The sequence below is a fragment of the Sus scrofa genome, chromosome 5 (assembly GCF_054392235.1).
Source record: "Sus scrofa isolate SSC_HxYL_T2T_F1_AM1 chromosome 5, Sscrofa_HxYL_maternal_Yorkshire_Landrace_v2.0, whole genome shotgun sequence".
Taxonomy (NCBI): Eukaryota; Metazoa; Chordata; class Mammalia; order Artiodactyla; family Suidae; genus Sus; species Sus scrofa.
The window spans coordinates 8,189,614-8,207,730 of NC_139387.1; the positions used below are offsets into that span (position 1 = coordinate 8,189,614).

Genomic DNA, 18,117 nt, shown 5'->3' on the forward strand with positions numbered 1-18,117 from the left:
ATCGAATGGCAGAGCTCAGGGCAGAACTTGCGTTCTGGCCCTCCAGCGATCACAGAATTTGAGTTCTTTTCGTGACACCACCGGAGATTCTTGCTGAACATGCATTTCTTTATTTATGTTTACATAAGACTGTATTTCAAAACAATCTATAACTACCCAAAAACAGTAACATCGCCCAAAAAAGCAGCCTTAAAACATCGATTTCAAGGAACTGGGCAAATACATCAACCTTCAAGTCATGTTTTTCTATAAAGGCATATTATTTGTTCATAAGTAAAATATAAGCTAAATAAAAATGAATTTTATTAAATAGCTGTATTTTGCTGAGAGTGGCATGATCTACCCTAGTCACTGTCATTTAAAATCATCACCTAACCTACAATAGCAATCAGTAGTCATTTTCAATTATGAAACACAGGAAAAACCTCATAAAATAGAATTCAGAACTTAGACATTTTCAAAGAATTAATTTTTAAGTAAGTTCAATGCAAATTAGAAAATTAATTAGCAACTGAAAGTTTCCAAAAGACCTGATACAAAATGTTTGTGGTTATACTAAAATTCCCAGCAGCAAAAATTCCCTGAGCATATCAATCTACTGAACTTCTTTGTGGCATTTTCAAAATACCAATAAACTTGAATATAAAATTCATTTCCTTTCTCCCCAAAACATCTGAAAAAACTATATAGAAACCCAACCATTTTTCTGATGTCCAGCTGACTGCTGTGTAATAACGACTGTGTTTACAGAGAGTCCGATTTGGTACGTCTTAATAAGTTTATTTTAACACGTACATATTTTAAAGGCCCCAAGTAGGGGAGGAAAGGCTGGTGAAAAACTGATGGTAGAAAACAAAGTAAAATGTTAAAAACCAACCAACCAACCAAAAAAAAAAAAAAAAAAAAAAAAAAAGAGACAAACAAAAAAAACCTTTCCTATGGCTAAATACAAGGGTTATATTTTGAAGATAATTATCCATAAAATGAGTGATTTGAGAATATTTTCATTTTCTCTGTATCTAGGAAATGCTATAGAGTTTCTCAAAACTTTTAAGTAAGCACCAAAAGAATGATTTCCAGGAGCTCCCACTGTGGAGCAACGGGATTGGTGGCATCTCAGGAGTGCTGGGACACGGGTTTGATTCCTGGCCTGGCACAGTGGGTTAAGGATCCGGCCTTGCCACAGCTTTGGCTTAGGTTGAGACCAAAACTCAGATCTTATCCCTGGCCTGAAAGTTCTACATGCTGCGGAGCAGCCAAAAGAGAAAACAAAAGAAAGGTTCCCCAAGAGTTTAGTGTTAAATTGGGTGGTCAGATATAAAACAAGGAAAGAATAAACTTTTAAAAGTTGTACTGCAGTATAAGATGAATGTGAGGAAGACAGAGCTGTTGATGAAGGAGGAGAAGCAGAGGGGAGTTCCTGTCCTGACTCAGTGGTTAACAAATCTCTCTAGCATCCATGAGGACACAGGTTCTATCCCTGAGCCTTGCTCAGTGGGTTAAGGATACAGCGTTGCTGTGAGCTGTGGTGTAGGCCACAGACGTGGTTTGGATCCTGTGTTGCTGTGACTGTGGTGCAGGGCGGCAGCCACAGCTCCAAGCTGACCCCTAACCTGGGAACTTCCATATACTGCAGGTGTGGCCCTAAAAAAATAAAAAAAAAAAAAGGAGTGGAAGCAGAAATAAAGATAAGGAATTAATAATTAATAATTCAGAAAAATTAAAAGGCCATTTTATAACTAGACATTTAAGCTGGGAAGAATGTAATTAGTAAGAAGAGAATTAATCAAGACATTGAGACATTTCAAAAAGCCACGTTACACCACACTGAGGTAAGAAGGGTAGTGCTGACCCCCTAAACTATATTCTTCTTTCTGAATCAATATAAAACTATCATCAACACTTCGACTTCCCTACATGGAGACCATGCAAGAACAGAATCTTCCTTAGAAAGAGAAATAAAAAAAGGGAGCACCTCAAGAGAGCAGAGATACAGAAACTGATGTAATTAATTACACTAACAATTCCTAAAAGGGGGGTAGTACCTATAAAGCACATTATTAAATGTGATTTTTTGGTTTTTAAATTTTTAATATGACATTTCATAAAACATATATAAAAAATTATCATTTCAAAATAAAATCAATATTAAAGTTATTAATTTGGGGGGGGGGCATGCCCATGGCATGTGGAAGTTTCTGGGCCAGGGATTGAACCTGCATCACAGCAGTGACCCAAGCCACTACAGTGACAACGCTGGATCCTTAACCTGCTGCACCACAAGCGAACTCCTAAAAGTTATCAATTTTACTTTCTTTTTGGGGGGCACATAGTCTTTGAAATCCAGGCTATGTTTTACATTTAAAGTATATTTCAGGAGTTCCCATAATGGCTCAGTGGCTAATGAATCTGACCAGCATCCATGAGGCCACAGGTTTGATCCCTGGCCTTGCTGAGTGGGCTAAGGATCCGGCATTGCCGTGAGCTGTGGTGTAGGTTGCAGACACGGCTCAGATCCCGCGTTGCTGTGGCTCTGGCATAGGCCGGTGGCTACAGCTCCGATTAGACCCTGACCCTGGGAACCTCCATATGCCACAGGTGCGGCCCTAAAAAGAAAAAAAAAAAAAAAAAGTACATTTCATTTTGGCTAATTCTTCTTACTGTAGTTAAAAAAAAAATTCACAACATTAAATATTTTAACTATTTTTAAGTGTAAAGTTCAGGAGTGTAACTATATTTGCTTTGTTTTGCAACAGATCACTAGAATGTTGTCATCTTGGACTCTATATCCATTAAATACTAATTCCCTTTCTCTCTCCCTCTAGCCCTTGGCAGCCACCTTTCTACTTTCTATTTCCACAATTTCGACTACATTAGAGACCTCATATGGGTGGACTCATATAGCACTTGTCCTTTGTGACTGGCTTACTTGCTTAGCATAATGTCTTTGAAGTTCATCCCTATTGTAGTAAGTAACAAGATTTCCTTCTTTTTTAAGGCTTCATAATATTCCATTGTATGTATGTATATACCACATTTTCTTTATCCATTCAATGGACATTTGAGCTGCTTCCACTTCTTGTCTATATGAATAATGCTGCAATGAATATGGGAGTGCGAATATCTCTTCCAGATTTTGCTTTGAAAGATTTGTTTTTAATGACGACCTTTCATAAAATGAATCAAAAGAATTAAGAAATCAACAAAAATTTAGTAGAAAAAAACTGAATAAAATAATTTAAAAACAAATATCTTTTGAGACTAGGCATGACATTTCAGCATGGAAATTTAAAGTTTAGACTTGTTTGTAATCTATATTAAAAAAATTTTTTTAAAGGAAGAAATGACAAAGAAGTCAAACTCATTAGTACACCAAAACTGATATCTAACTTTAAAATAATTTACCAGTAATGATATGCCCACAAATATTTAGATCATGATTTGTATCATAAATAAAAGCAAATCAAAATCCTGCCTGGGTAGAAACATTTTATCTGAAATGAGCTTCCAATAAGCATCATCAAATATAATCTATGAACAAGTATCTGCTTGTGCTGCATTTTTTTTTTTTTTTTTTGCTTTTTAGGGTGGCACCCGTGGCACATGGAGGTTCCCAGGCTAGGGGTTGAATCGGATCTACTTGGAGGCCTACACCACAGCCACAGCAACGCAGGACCTGAGCCACGTCTGCAACCTGCACCACAGCTCACAGTGTAACGCCAGATGCTTAACCCACTGAGCGAAGGCCAGGGATTGAACCTGAAACTTCATGGTTCCTAGTAGGATTCGTTTCCACTGCGCCACGACGGGAACTTCTGTGCTGCATTTTGAAAAGCTATAAGCGTTTCATACTTACCCCTGTGTTAAGCACGTGATTAATACTGTGTGAGTTTAGTGTATAATTACATGGCAATAAACCTGGTTTGTCTTATTTATTCCAATAGCTTATAAAGTGAGTATCTTCATTAAATAAACCTCATTAAAAAGCAACAATATTACGACAACATACAGACAACAAATGTTTAAAGCTATACACTCTACCAAAACTTATTCACACATACACCAGAAATCAGCAAAACCAATCTAAACATTAACAGTTTAGCAGAAATATTTGTCAATATCAAAAGTGAATTACCTTTTGTGAAAGCTTTCTACATGCATAGCTACCTTAATCTGCCCCTTAACAGAACTTACTCCACTGAAATAAGTATCACAGAGATAAAATAATTTTTTCAAGACCTCCGGAACCTATGGTAAAAATGTTAAATGAAGAAATGAAAGTGGCACAGATGAGTGAACAGAAATAATTTTAGACCTAAACCCTCCTAGACTTTGCTCTGTGACCTTGGAGTGTGTTATATTATACCTGTGCTCCATCTGCCTCCATAAATGAAACTGGCCATCCATCAAAACTAATACCAGTGAATGTGGGCCACTTTAGTAACCAATTAAGGAAAAAATTAAGTTCGGTCTCTGCCTCACACCATACACAAAAATGAGTACCAGTTCAATTAAAGGCCTAAATGTGAAAAATACAACAGAAAAACAAAGGCGAGGTCAGCACGCGAGGTAGACTTCTCGCGGCAAGCACAAACCATAATGTTCATAAAGACAGATTTTACTACATAAACATTTAAATGGTTTATTGGTATGAAAGATACCACAATGTCAAAAGATAAGACCTGAGGGAAAATATTTAAAACATCTCAAAAGACAGAGGTTAACACCTATACTTTTATAAAGGGTTCCTACAGAGAACAAACAACCCAGTGCAAAAGTAGGAATCATATGTAAATAGGGTGGTGGTACATGAAATAAAAATCAATGGCCAAAACACTAACAAAAGATATTCCATTTTATTAGTAAGCAGAAAAGTGCAAATTAAAATATTAGAGTGGCAAACACTCAAAGATAAATAATTTTATTGTTACCCAAGGTGTGGAGGACGGGGCGCCCTCATTCACTGCTGATAGAAATGAACACTGGTAGACCTTTTTTTTTTTTTTTTAATGGGCACACCCTTGGCATATGGAAGTTCTGGGACCAGGGACTGAATCCAAGCTGCAATCCTGACCTATGCCGGAGGTGCAGCAATGCTGAATCCTTTAACCCACTGCGCTGAGCCGGGGATCAAACCCACATTTCTGCAGTGATCCGAGCCACTGCAATCAGATTTTTAACCCACTGTGCCACAGTGGGGACTCCTGACATAGCTCTTTTGAAAGGTAATTTGATAGCAGTGATCTCCTTGTAGAAAAAAAATAGGTCCTTGAGCCAAATGGCAAACAGATCCATGTCTAGAAACCTATTCTACAGAAATACACCTATGTATAAAGACATAAGAATAAAGATGTTCAATAAAGTATTGTTTATAATAATCAAAGAAGTGAAGGCCACCAAAATACTTATTAGAGAAGAATGACTACAGTATATCCGTTCAACAGACTGTGAAAGATGTCAGATTAAAAAAGTCTCAGAAGAGCTATGTGAGAAAAAAATCTAGTTGTTTTTTCTAAATACACAGAAAATATTTAAGAAGATTAGGAAAGGAAGGAGGGTAAGAGAAGCATCTTGTTTTTATTTCTAAATCCACACTTAACGCTTTGAATGTTTTATGACAACCATGTATTACTTTTTATAATTAAAAAATAAAAGGATGAATGGGAATTTCGTAAGTCATTCAGCAATGTGTCACTCACAGGATCTAGACTGGAGTATTCAGTGCCTAGATCCTGCCCTCCAGGAGTCAATCATCCTTTGCTAATTGCAGTTCTGAGACACAAAAAATGAAAAATAAAAATCTTTCGACCTTTTTATTTCTATTGCCTCAAACAAAAGAACACAGCACCTTTGCTCCCCACTCCCACAGAAGAAGAGGTGGGCAGGCCTGTGGGAGGAAGGCCCAGCAAGAAGGTTCACTTCTGCTTTAGCATTTCTTTTTTTTTTTAATTTATTTTTTATTGTCTGCTTTATCATTTCAATATATGAGAGCAGACGGAGCCCAGAAAAACAAAAGAAAAGGTTCATCTGTGAAAAGGTAGAGACTTGTGTAAGTAGAACAATCAAGGGAGAATGGTAAGGACACAACCCATGACGTTTTCAGGTCTGCTCGGGCTGTCTGAAGCTCTCTAAAAGAAGTACAGTTTGTATAACATAAAACTTGTGGGAGAATCTGTCCCAGCAATGTTTCCTGAATACCTAAAGAAGCTGATTCAGGAGAGAGGTTAGTGGAGCAGGTTTTTAAAGAGAAAGACTGGTTTGTGTGGGAAATGGATACCCTTCAGAGAACAGAACCTTCATCTGTGCTTTAAAGAGGCTTAATGCCATTTTCATTGTTTCCCCAACTCACTCTTATCCTTGAGACTTTGATCTTGACAGCTGCAGTTTTGCCACAATACTTTTCAGGAACATAACTCGCAGAGCTGGCAAAGAGTTTGGGTTCAAGAGGTATTATAAAACACTTTAAAGTCAGTAAGATCCGGATTCAAATCGTAACTTCGATTTTAAGTTGCATTACCATGGGCAAGTTACCGATTCCAATATCTGAGTAGGCTGAAGACACTGTAAGGGGTGGAAATAACATACACAGCATCTAAGCCAAGTACTTAGTGCACAGAAAACCCTTCTCAAATGGGAGCTATGATTTTCACATACCTTTGACCTGAGTGTCGGAGTGGGGAAGTGGGTAGGGGGGCAGGGCACCTGAAGAGTTCCTGTAATTCTACTGGGACTAGATGTTTGGCTTTCTCGTTTGCTAAAGATGAATTGATTTCATCCACCCATGCAGAATATAAGTCCATTTGACAGAATACAGCAAAGTTAGGATTTATATTGTAAGCTATTTTTAAAACTGCCTGGTTAGCAAATTAAACCAGCTGTGAAAATATCCTGGTTTCCATTCACAACAAATACAAGACAAACATTCTCCTTTAATGAACCTGGCCTCGTGGCAGGCAGCGCAGCATATTCTGCATAATTTATCCCTAAGAGTTTCAGAGACGTAATTTCTGTAAGACAGACCCAAACTAAATTATTTTCTAGGAAAAAACAAAGATGAGAGAAAAAAGTTTCTCTCTACAAACTTTTAGTAAATTCCATGAATCACTGTCCCATTCAACTTAGAAGACTACTGTCTGAATAAAAAAAAAAAATAGTAGCTGGGTCAGTACTTAACGCCACTCTTAACTGTTTTTCCTTTAAAAGGGCATATGAAACACCAGTCTGCTCTGCAATATAATTTTTCAAGTTCTGTGACAGAGAGAGGAAAAAATCTACTCACTGCCACCAAAAAGCTACCCAGAGGATCTCAATTTCAGATTCAAAACTTATCACTCCTTAAGAAGTTAAAGGAGAGATCCTGAATTATTTAGAATGTTGGCAAAATTATATTATTTATAATTCCTTTTCCTTAAGGGAAATAACCTGTTATTTAAACAAAGATCAGAAGTACACATAACTAAATGGAATAGAATTTCAGGAAGTACTATTCAAATAAATTCACACTTGGAATGCAGGGAAACAGTCTATTAATTTATTTCACTTAAAGACATTGTTAAGAAAAGGATATACCATTTTATACTTTCTTTGGAAATTAACCAGACTGAATTAGTTCAATTTGGAACATCCTAAGCCTTAAAGCCTTTGCTAAAGCGTAACATAAATTTTGATTAGTCAAGTGTGAACAACTACAAAAGCCAACTTTCTTGTCCCTCCAGTTAGTCCGTCTATAAATAGAAGCAATGCCTTAAGAGCCACCAAAGCAACTGGTGAGCTCCACAATGTGCCCAGCATATACATCGCCTGCAAACACGCTCTCAGCGTGTGTAACCAAAGTGCTTCTGAAGATCTGTAACGAGACCCTTTTTAAATAAACTGTGACTCACTGTTTGCTTTCTTCACCAGGAGGTGGAGTCTTGCCATGCCCTTCCATTACAAAATCCTCCTGTTCCACCTGCAAAGGCAAGCACCACAGGTCAGCAGTAGTCAGTACTAAGATGCAACTCACTCCCAAGTGCCAGGGCCTGCGCTTGTAGCAGCACAGGACATTTCACTGCAGGACCTAGACAGGGGCCTGAGCCACTGGTTTTCACTCTCCTGGTTTGCTAGGGCATCTCTCTTGGGTGACCAGATTTACAGAATAAAAAAGGAAGTGTTTTTTTTTTGTTTGTTTTTTGTTTTGTCTTTTTACGGCCACACCTGCGGCATATGGAGGTTCCCAGGCTAGGGGTCCAAGTGGAGCTGTAGCTGCCAGCCTTGGCCACAGCCACAGTCACAGCCACACCAGATCCGAGCCACATCTTCGACCTACACCACAGTTCATAGCAATGCTGGATCCTTAACCCACTGAGCAAGGCCAGGGATCGAACCTGAGTCCTCCTCATGGTCAGATTCATAACTGGTCAGATTTGTTTCTGCTGAGCCACGATAGGAACTGCCCAAAAAAGGACGCATATTGACTTGCAACCCATAACTGTGACAAAAGATTAGCAGCTGGAATATAATAAAGAATTGCTATGAATCAATAAGAAAAAGACAACCTGCCAGAAAAATTTACAAAATAATGGAGTCCTCTTCAGAGGACCCATAAATGGCCCTAAACATATGAAAAGGTGTTCAATCTCCTGTCAATTAGGAAAATGCAAATTAAAACCACCAAGAGAAACCAGGTCACAACACCAGGCTGGCTAAAATTTAAAAGTTGGGCAAAACCAAGCGTTGTCAAAGGTGCAGAGCAGTAGCAACTCTCATCCACTCCCGAAGGGAGAGAAAATTGGTACAATTACTTCCAGAGAAACTTTTGCACCTACGCAAAAATACTTTTAGTAGCATTATTTTTAACAGGAAAAAAAAATACAGAAACAAACATCCACCAACAGTAAAATAGATAAATAGGCTATGGTATTTTAAGACAAAAGAATACATGCACAGTATAAATCCATTAGTATAAAATTCAAATATATATATACATTTTCAAACCACATATGTGTGTATATATAGACATAGATATATTTTTATGGTTTATAAAACTATAAAGAAAAGGGAATGATGATCACAAAATTTAGGTGGGTGAATATCACGAGAGTAGGGAGGGGTATTCGATGAGGAAAGGGCACGTGGCGGTTTCTGGGGTATGGTTAGGTCCTGTTTCTTGGACTGTGGAGTAGGTACATGGGTGTTTATTTTATAATTATTCTTTTTTAATTGTACATCTTTCTTTTCTCTTTTATGCATATAGTTTACTTCTCAATACAGATTTTCAGGTGTTCTCTTGCGGCACAGAGCTTGGGCCACTGCTGTGGTGTGGGTTTGACCCCTGGCCTGTGAAATTTCTGCCAGCCACGGGTGCAGCCAAAAAAAGAAAAAAAATTTTTTTTTCCAAAGGAAGAAAACAAGCATTTTACTATTCCAGATGGTTTACTGATCAATAAAGGAAGATCACTGACAGAGATTAGAGCTATTTCCACAAACTGGGACTACCAGTCCTATGAAAGTTTCCCAAAAGACATAATTAAAAAAAAAAAATCAAACAGATATACTCAAGGAGATAGACATCAACAGATGTATTCAAGGATTACTCCCTATGAAGAAATATACTGTCCATGTCTTATAGGGCCTAGCAATCTAGAAGACAACAACATAGATACACACCCTAATGAAACCCAAATAAAACAGAATGCTTCCCAGCTCTGCAACCCTCTGCTGTTTCCATTTCTCAGAAATACTGGAGAAGATGGGATACTTTTAAGAGGCTAAGTTTCAAAAAGGACACAAAAATCTAGAGGTTTACTTTATTCCCATTAAAAGGAGAAACTGAAGGAAGTATGAGCAAGAATAATAAGACGCACACTGCAAACTGTGAAATTCAAACCAGGTTTCGACTTTTATTCTTCTCTTATGGACTTCCTGATTCTGCAGCCTACCAGGCTTTGCCAAGGAGAGGGAGGATTCTCCCATCCTAAATTTACACAGTGATCTAAACCCCTAGCAGAAAAAAAAACAGGGTTACAATGTTGCAGCGAGAACTTTATGAGGAGCTAGAGATGATCTTTCTGTTCTGCGGTTACAAGAAAGTACACACATGTGAAAAAGAAATCACTGAATTGTACATTTTATACACTTAATTCTACAAACGTTACGCCTTAGGGGGGAAAAAAGACGACAAATTGTTTAAACTTTAAAGTTCCTCAGAATCATTTTCTCAAGCCAAGAATGACTATTCTCCCACTTATATGTATTATGAAATTTTCTTGGTCTTTCATCTTTAAAAATCCTCTCCAATTAAAGAGCTCTAAAGGAGCTCCCATCGTGGCTCAGTGGTGCACGGATCCGACTAGGAACCATGAGGTTGCGGGTTCGATCCCTGGCCTTGCTCAGTGGGTTAAGGATCCAGCGTTGCCGTGAGCTGTGGTGTAGGTCGCAGATGTGGCTTGGATCCCGCGTTGCTGTGGCTGTGGCATAGGCTTGGCAGCTACAGCTCCAATTCAAACCCTAGCCTGGGAACCTCCATATGCCACGGGAGCGGCCCTAGAAAAGGCAGAAAGACAAAAAAAAAAAAAGCTCTAAATTTCAGACTTAGTTTCTGCTTACCAGTTTTTGTTTGTTTTTTAAGGCTTATCTATAACCAATTTCTAATTAGCACAATGATGACAAGAAGAAATAATCAAAGAGTCCACAGCTTCAACAACCTCCCCTGCACTGGCTCTGGAATCTTGAGCTCCAGCCCCCATATTTTACACACTAGTTTCCACTCGCATGGCCCAACAGGTCCAAAATGAAACATCATCTTTGTCCTCAAATTTCTCCTCCTTGTTATATGCCCTATCTCTGTAAATGGTACAGTTATTCACCGAGATCTTCAAACAGGAAACCTATAATTATACGAGATTCTCCACCTCCTTTCCGGAACCCCACATTAATCACCAACTACAGTGGCTTCTGCCTCTTAACAACTCTTGTATCCATCACCTCTTCTTTAGCCCCTTTAACTGTCATCGTTAAAGCCAGCGTCTCTAAATCTCACTGCTACAAAAGCCTTGTCACTGGTCTTTGTGCTGCTGGGCCCATCTTATTTCAATGCACCCTCCAGAGCATTTCCATCAGGCGGACTTGGTAAAAGACAAACACGAACACATCACTCTCCTTCATTCTTCAGGGGCATTCTATCACCCATCTTGAGGGACAAAAGTTCAGCTCATCTGCATAAGTGATCTGTCCTATCTGCCCCTGCCTCACTCACCATTCTGGACCCGGGGTGGACCCTCAGCCCTCTGTGCCTTTACAGACAGTGCTCCTTCTCGCCTAAAAGCCCAGGTCTTCCACGGCACAGACACTCCACATTCATATTCATTCTTTTCAGTCTATCCATCAACATGCTTCTCCCCAGAAGATATCACCTCCTTCACGTTATCCCTTTTCTCACTCCCCATCATCTCACAAGGCAATAAAAATGGTCCCAGAAAGATCACTGCTCCTTATTACCACTTCCTGTTTTTCTCAAACCCACTTCCGGTTCCCTCGCAAAAGAAATAAGGGCATCTTTATTTCTTTTTTTCTACAAATCTCTTGAACACTTTTGGACTTAATTTGATGATTTCCACCACTCCTCCCCCTTGACTTCATTTTCAGCTTCAACACTTTTATTCATAAAACTTATACCCTCATCTTTCTCCCACCGCCATTCATTCGTCCAACAAATATTTATTGAGTACATATTACATGCCAGGTGCTGAGCTGAGATGGTGAAGGAGACACCTTACCCTCAAAAAACTTACAGATGAGTCGAAAAGACAAAAACTAATCAAATACAATATACTGCGAGAATGCAAGGAAACAACTTCAAGGAAGGAAAGGTACTTTTAACTCAGTCTACAGGTACCAGGCACTCTCGACCTGTCCTAGACAGACAATCCATCTCCTTCCTACTTCAGCCAGGAGATGGCGAGGACCTGAGGTCCATGGATGAAGAAATCTGCCTCCAAACTCTCTCACTCCCTCTCTACATTGTCACATCTTCATTATCACATCCATTCCCTTGGTTCCTCTCTTTTGTAAGGGTCCATTCAGAGCTTCACCTGACAGGAATTCCAGTGACTTTCCTTCTCACCCTCCTAGATCTGCTCACCACCTTGTTCTTCCGACACTCCTGTCTTGCCAACCCCTTACTTTTTTCATTCAGCTCCTGGAGTGCAGAGCAGAGCTACAGAAAGTTATAAAACGGGTTCCTTTACAAATTATACCACTTAACTTCTACTCAGGGCTGACATCTCAGCACCTCCACCTGGAAGGCTCTTTCTCATCCTGTCTTTCTGGTGAACTTCCAGGAAACCTTCAAAGGCTGGTTCAAAAGTTACTTTTTTTAGGAAGTGTTTCTGTTATTTCCTAGCTCAGCCTCCTCCTCCCTTCCAGGTGCTCCTTCCAGTGACTAGCAGGGCTCGGTGAGCAGCTATGATCCTTTGTTCACCTGCTGCCCCCCTACTGGTGAGCCCAGGAGGAAAACAATGTAATCTCTGTGTATCCTAGACTCTAACACAGCCCTTCCAGCGGGTCATTCATGCCTGCAACACAACGTCCCAGTGCCTTCTCCTTCTAGGTGCTAAGAACTGGGATGAAGGACTGACCTCCTCCACCACATCCCCCGCCCCTGCTCCAAACCCCTCCACATGCATCCTCCCTAGTCCGTCCTTTCTGAAGATGATAATGTCTAAGATTATCTCGCAAGCCTATCCCACATAAAGCCCTTCGTTTCTTCTCTTGTGGCTATATTATAAATCTGTAGCTTCACCCAACCTCCCCACCCCCTGCCCCCACACTGCTCTGCAAGGCTAACCTCACCACTTGTACCCTACACCATTTGTACCCTAAACTCATGACCTACACCACACTGCCCCCCCTGTGATCTATCTCAGGAACCCTTCTTTATCCCCTTCCAGTAAAATCTACCCCTTCAACCTACAAATATTTTTATAATCTCTTCTATTCTGAAAAATTGTTTTTGACCTTGCGATCCTCTTCAAATATTCTCCTGTCCCCTCCCCCGCCTCCTTTACTATTCAAATTTCTTTTTTCTTTTTCTCTTTACAGTCGCACCTGGGGCATATGGAAGTTCCTGGGCCAGGGGTCAAATCAGAGCTGCAGCTGCCAGCCCACGCCACAGCCATAGCCATAGCCACACTAGATCCAAGCCACATCTGTGCCCTATGCCAGAGCTTATGGCAACACCGGATCCTCAAGGATCCTCAACCCACTGAGCAAGGCCAAGGATTGAACCCGCATCCTCACAGAGACAACATCGTGTCCTTAACCCCTGAGCCACAATGGGAACTCCACTATCTTAATTCTTAAAAGAATAAACTACACCCCATTACTTCTGTGTTCTCATCACTGAGAACTCTGTTCTGTTGCCCCCCAACACATGCGTACCTCTCTTCTCCCATCCACCCATTATAAAGCACAATTTTTGTTCAAATCAGCATTCAGTGCTAACAGAGCTACTAAGTAAATAACACGCAGAGCTGAATCATATGGAATATTATAATTAATATCCTTTCTTATACATTTTTTTCCCCTGGAACTAACAAATACTACTTCTTCTTACACTTTCTTTCAATTTTTTTTGGCCCTTTTTTTTTTTTTTAGGACCACACCCACTGCATATGGAGGTTCCCAGGGATCGAACCCTCCTTCTCATGGATACTAGTCCGGTTCATTGCCACTGAGCCACGACGGGAACTCCCTGACTATTTATTATGTATTTTTCACTAATCCTTCCTCAAACCCTCCAACAGAGCTGTAAGTCTCTTCTTAATAAGTTCAAACACTTTAGGTAATCTATCAATTTCACTCCAGTCTTGGAGACATTCCTCGGGGGTTTTCTCCGGTTCCAGTCTAGACTGTTTGCTCTCCAGGCTGCTGAACAGCTGACATCTTGCCAGGGATGTCTCTTTCCCTTCATCTCTGGAATCCTCTGCTCTCTCCTCTTCCCTAGAGCACCTGTTTCCCAGAGCCTTTGTCTTCCTATTTCATGGTTTAGGTGGTACATAGATTCCAATGATTTCCTAGTAAAAGGTATATGATAAAAGAATTTTTTGAGATCTTGAATGACTGAAATGTCCCTATTTTATCCATATATGTAACATGGTAGATTAACCTGAGTTATTAATCTCTGCTCCCTCCTAGCCCTCCACTAAAGTGATTTACATGGAGTTCCATTGTGGCTCTGTGCCTGCCTCTGTACCCTAACCCTAACCTGTATCCATGAGGATGTGTGTTCGATCCCTGGCCCTGCTCAGTGGGTCAAGGACCCTGTGTTGATGCAAACTGTGGCATAAATCGCAGATGTGTCTCGGATCCAGTGTTGCTGTGGCTGTGGCAAAGGCCTGCAGCTGCAGCTTCGATTCCACCCCTAGCCCTGGAACTTCCATGTCCTGCAGGTGTAGCTGTAAAAGGAAAAAAATAAAAATAAAAACATTGGAAGGTAAAGAGACTCTCCAGAAAGTAAAAAATTCAAAGTGATAAAAATTGAGAGATAAAGAGGAAAATTGAGGGATCAATCCTGTAGGTTCGACACTGAATAACAGGAATTCCCGAAGGAGAGAAAAGAAATTATCGAATAAATAAGTAGAGAAAATATCCCAAACCTGAAGAACCAGAATTTCGAGACTTAGTACTTAATCCAGCACCAGCTCAATAAGTGAGAAAAGGACCAGCTCTTTCTCTGCTGCCACCAAGTTGCAGAGAGGTGGAGCCTCAGGCGCAGTCAAGATTCAGCTCCACCTGTAACCCGCTGCCGTGGCCAGGAAGGCATTGCTGCTGGGGGTATACTGAATACTGCTCCACAAGGGGAGCTGAAGAGCGCCCTCATCCACAATGGTTTAGCATGTGGAATTCGAGAGGCGGCCAAAGCCTTAGACAAGCACCAAGCCCATCTTTGCTTGCATTCAACTGTGACGAGCCCATGCCTGTCAAGCTGCTGGAAGACCTTTGTGCTGAGCACCAGATCGACCTGACTAAGGCGACGACAAGAAAGTAGGGGAATGTGTACGTCTCTGTAAAACTGACAGAGAGGGAAGACCCCGTGAAGTGGTTGGTTGCAGTTGTGTGGTGGTGAAGGACTACGGCAGAGTCTCCAGCCAAGGACGTCATTGAGGGGTATTTCAAAGGCGAGGAACTGATCGAATAAAAAAACAAACAAACTGGGCTCTTAAAAAAAGACAAAAGGACCAAATCTGGTAGTTTGCATTTTTAGAAAACTGTTGGCTGTTTTCTTCTTTTAAAGGAGTATTTTAGGAGTTGCTGCTGTGGCACAGTGGGTTGGGGATCCTAGTCAGTATAGGTCACAGATGCGGACCGGATTGGATCCCTGGCCTGGGAACTTCCACGTGCCGAGGGTGAGGCTGAAAAAGAAAAGAAAAAAAAAAGGACTTTAAATTTTAAGTTTTATGAGGTATAACTGATATATATTTAACTGCATATTTAGAGCAATTTGATCAAATTTGATATGTGAACATACTCATGAAGACATCGCCCTTTTTGTCATTACGGATTAGTTCCCATTTTCCAGAGTTCACACACATGGAGTCGCACAGTATGTGCTCTTCCGACTCCGCTTCCCTGCCCTCCTCTCTCCTCTCCTCTTCTCTTTACCTTTGTGTCCTGGCTAGAACTTCCAGGACAATGTTGAACAGAAGTGTAGAGAGCAGACATCCTTCTTTTTCTTGTCCTACATTGCAGGAGTAAAGCACTCAGTCATTCACCACTGAGTTTTATGTGAACAACAGAATTTTCATAGAAATCTTTTATCAGGTTGAGTAGCTCCTTTCTATTTGTATTTTGCCGAGAGCTTTTTCTTTCTTTCTTTTTAGGGCTGTACCCGCGGCATATCAAAGTTCCCAGGCCAGGGGTCAAACTGAATTGGACCTTCAGCCGCAGGCCTACACCACAGCCACAGCAACGGAGGATCCAAGCCACATCTGCGACCTACACCACAGCCATAGCTTAGAGTAAGGGTTAGGGTTAAGGTTCGGATCCTTAACCGAGTGAGGCCAGGGATCAAACCTGCATCCTCCTGGATGCTAGTCAGATTCATTTCCGCTGAGCCACGACGGGAACTCCGAAGTTTTTTTTAAATCAGGAGTGAATGTGACATTTGTCAGATGCTTTTTCTGCATCTGTTGAATTGATCATATGGTTTTTCTTTTTTACTTTGTTAATGTGATGAACGACATTGATTTTGAATTAAACCAACCCTACATTCCTGGGAGAGACCCTACCTGTTCCCATATTATCCTTTTTGCATACTGTTGACTCAGGATGCTAACATGAGGTTTTAGACTTTTTGCATTTATGTTCATGAGAGACGTTGATCTGTAGTTTTCTTTTTTTGCAATGTCTTTGTCTGGTTTGGTGTCAGAGCAATGCTGGCTTCACAGGATGAGCTGGAGCTGACCCTTGAACAACACAGGTGTGAACTGTGCAAGTCCACTTATAGGCAGATTTTTTTTCCCCATAGTAATAAACACTACAGGACTGCAGAATCTCCAGTTGGTTAAGTCGTGGATGGGGAGGAACCCCAGACATGGAGAAATCGAGTACAGGGAGTGCTGACTAAAAGTTATACTTGGGTTTTTGACCGCTCAGAGGGTCAGGACCCCAACCCCCATGGTGCAAGGATCAACCACGTATTATTCTCTTTTCTTCAAGTGAAATCATACTAATTCATATCTAAGCACCTTACAATAGCATTCTACTGTTTTCTCCCTCAAGGCCTTTATGCCACTGTTATTGCATGATTCACAGATCAAATGTTACAAACCCACAATGCATTTGTATTATTTTGTTCAAACAATCAATTCTCTTTCAAAGAGATTTAAGCAACATTTACCCATGTAGTTTCCACTTTCTGAGCTCTTCATTCCTTTGTGTGGATTCATATTTCCATCTGGCATCATTTTCCTTCTCCCTTTGACATTACTTAGAGTATGGGTATGCTGGTGATAAATTATTTCAGCTTTTATATGTCTAAAACAGCCTTTGAATTCAATTTTTAGCCTTCAATTTTCAAAGAAATTTTCACTGGTTATAGAATTCAAGGTTAGCAATTTTTTTCTTCCAGTGCTTTAAAGATGTTGCTCCTCTGCCTTCTTCTTTGTATTGTTTCCAACGAGAAGTTCTTTGTTCCTCTGTTAATAGTGTGTCTTTTTTTCCTCTGGTTTTAAGATTTTCTCTATCAGTGGTTCTGAGTAATTTAGTTAGGATGTGCTTTGCTGTGGTTTTCTGTTTTTCTTGTGCTTCAGGCACACTGAGCCTTTTGGCTGAGTATCTGTGGGTTTGTTTACAGTTTGTTTTTTGTTTTCTTTTTGGCCGCCCCGCATATGGAGTTCCTGGGCCAGGGATCAGATCTGAGCCACAGTTGTGACCTACGCCACAGCTGTGGCAAGGCTGGACCTTTTAATCCACTGTGCTGGGCTAGAGATTGAACCTGTGTGCTGACACTGTGGAGATGTCGCCAATTCCAATGTGCCACAGTAGGAGCTCTTGTGGGTTTACAGTTTTTATCAAATTTGGGAAATTATTTCTTAGATATTTTTCTGCCCCCCTCCCTCTTCTTCAGAGACTCCAATTACAAGTGCACTGGGCTGATGGAAGTTGCCCAGGACACACTGATACTCTTCACTTTTTTGTTTTTACTCCTCTTTTCTGTGTTTCATATCAGATAGTTTCTACGGGTAATTTTTTAGGTTCACTAATCTTTTATTCTGCAATATCTACTCTGCCACAATCCCATCCAGTATATTTTTCATCTCAAATATTATAGTCTTCAACTCTAGAAAATTTCTCCCCCAGAAGTCTAACAATAGATCCCACGTAGCTAAGGGGCCAGGTTAGTGACCCTGGTTACAGCAGGTGCTTTTCCTGCAGGTGGTGATTCAGAAGCCCATGTTCGTCCCGTTCTATGTCCCTGCCAGTCCCTAGGACCCAGACTTCTCTGCTTATAGACTGCGGACCTTAGAGGCACAGCTTTATCACCAGCATCCCACTGACTGATTGAGAGCCAGTCACCTGGCTACACCTGGATGCAGGAGCTTCTGGGAAACACAGTTCTTCCATCAACAGCCCCAC

The 18,117-nt window shown here is 40.6% G+C and overlaps 1 protein-coding gene and 1 pseudogene across 4 annotated transcripts in view; one reads left to right on the forward strand and one right to left on the reverse strand.

The window, feature by feature from the left end:
- Positions 1-18,117, reverse strand: part of TNRC6B (trinucleotide repeat containing adaptor 6B) — a 247,943-nt gene that overhangs the window by 143,116 nt on the left and 86,710 nt on the right. For all 4 annotated transcript variants that reach the window (XM_021092845.2, XM_084955174.1, XM_021092843.2 and 1 more), the window contains exon 4: positions 7,884-7,951. In XM_021092845.2, coding sequence (XP_020948504.2) covers positions 7,884-7,951 — 68 coding nt within the window. The remainder of the gene's footprint in view (positions 1-7,883; positions 7,952-18,117) is intronic.
- Positions 14,197-15,178, forward strand: LOC102162470 (small ribosomal subunit protein eS12 pseudogene; annotated as a pseudogene).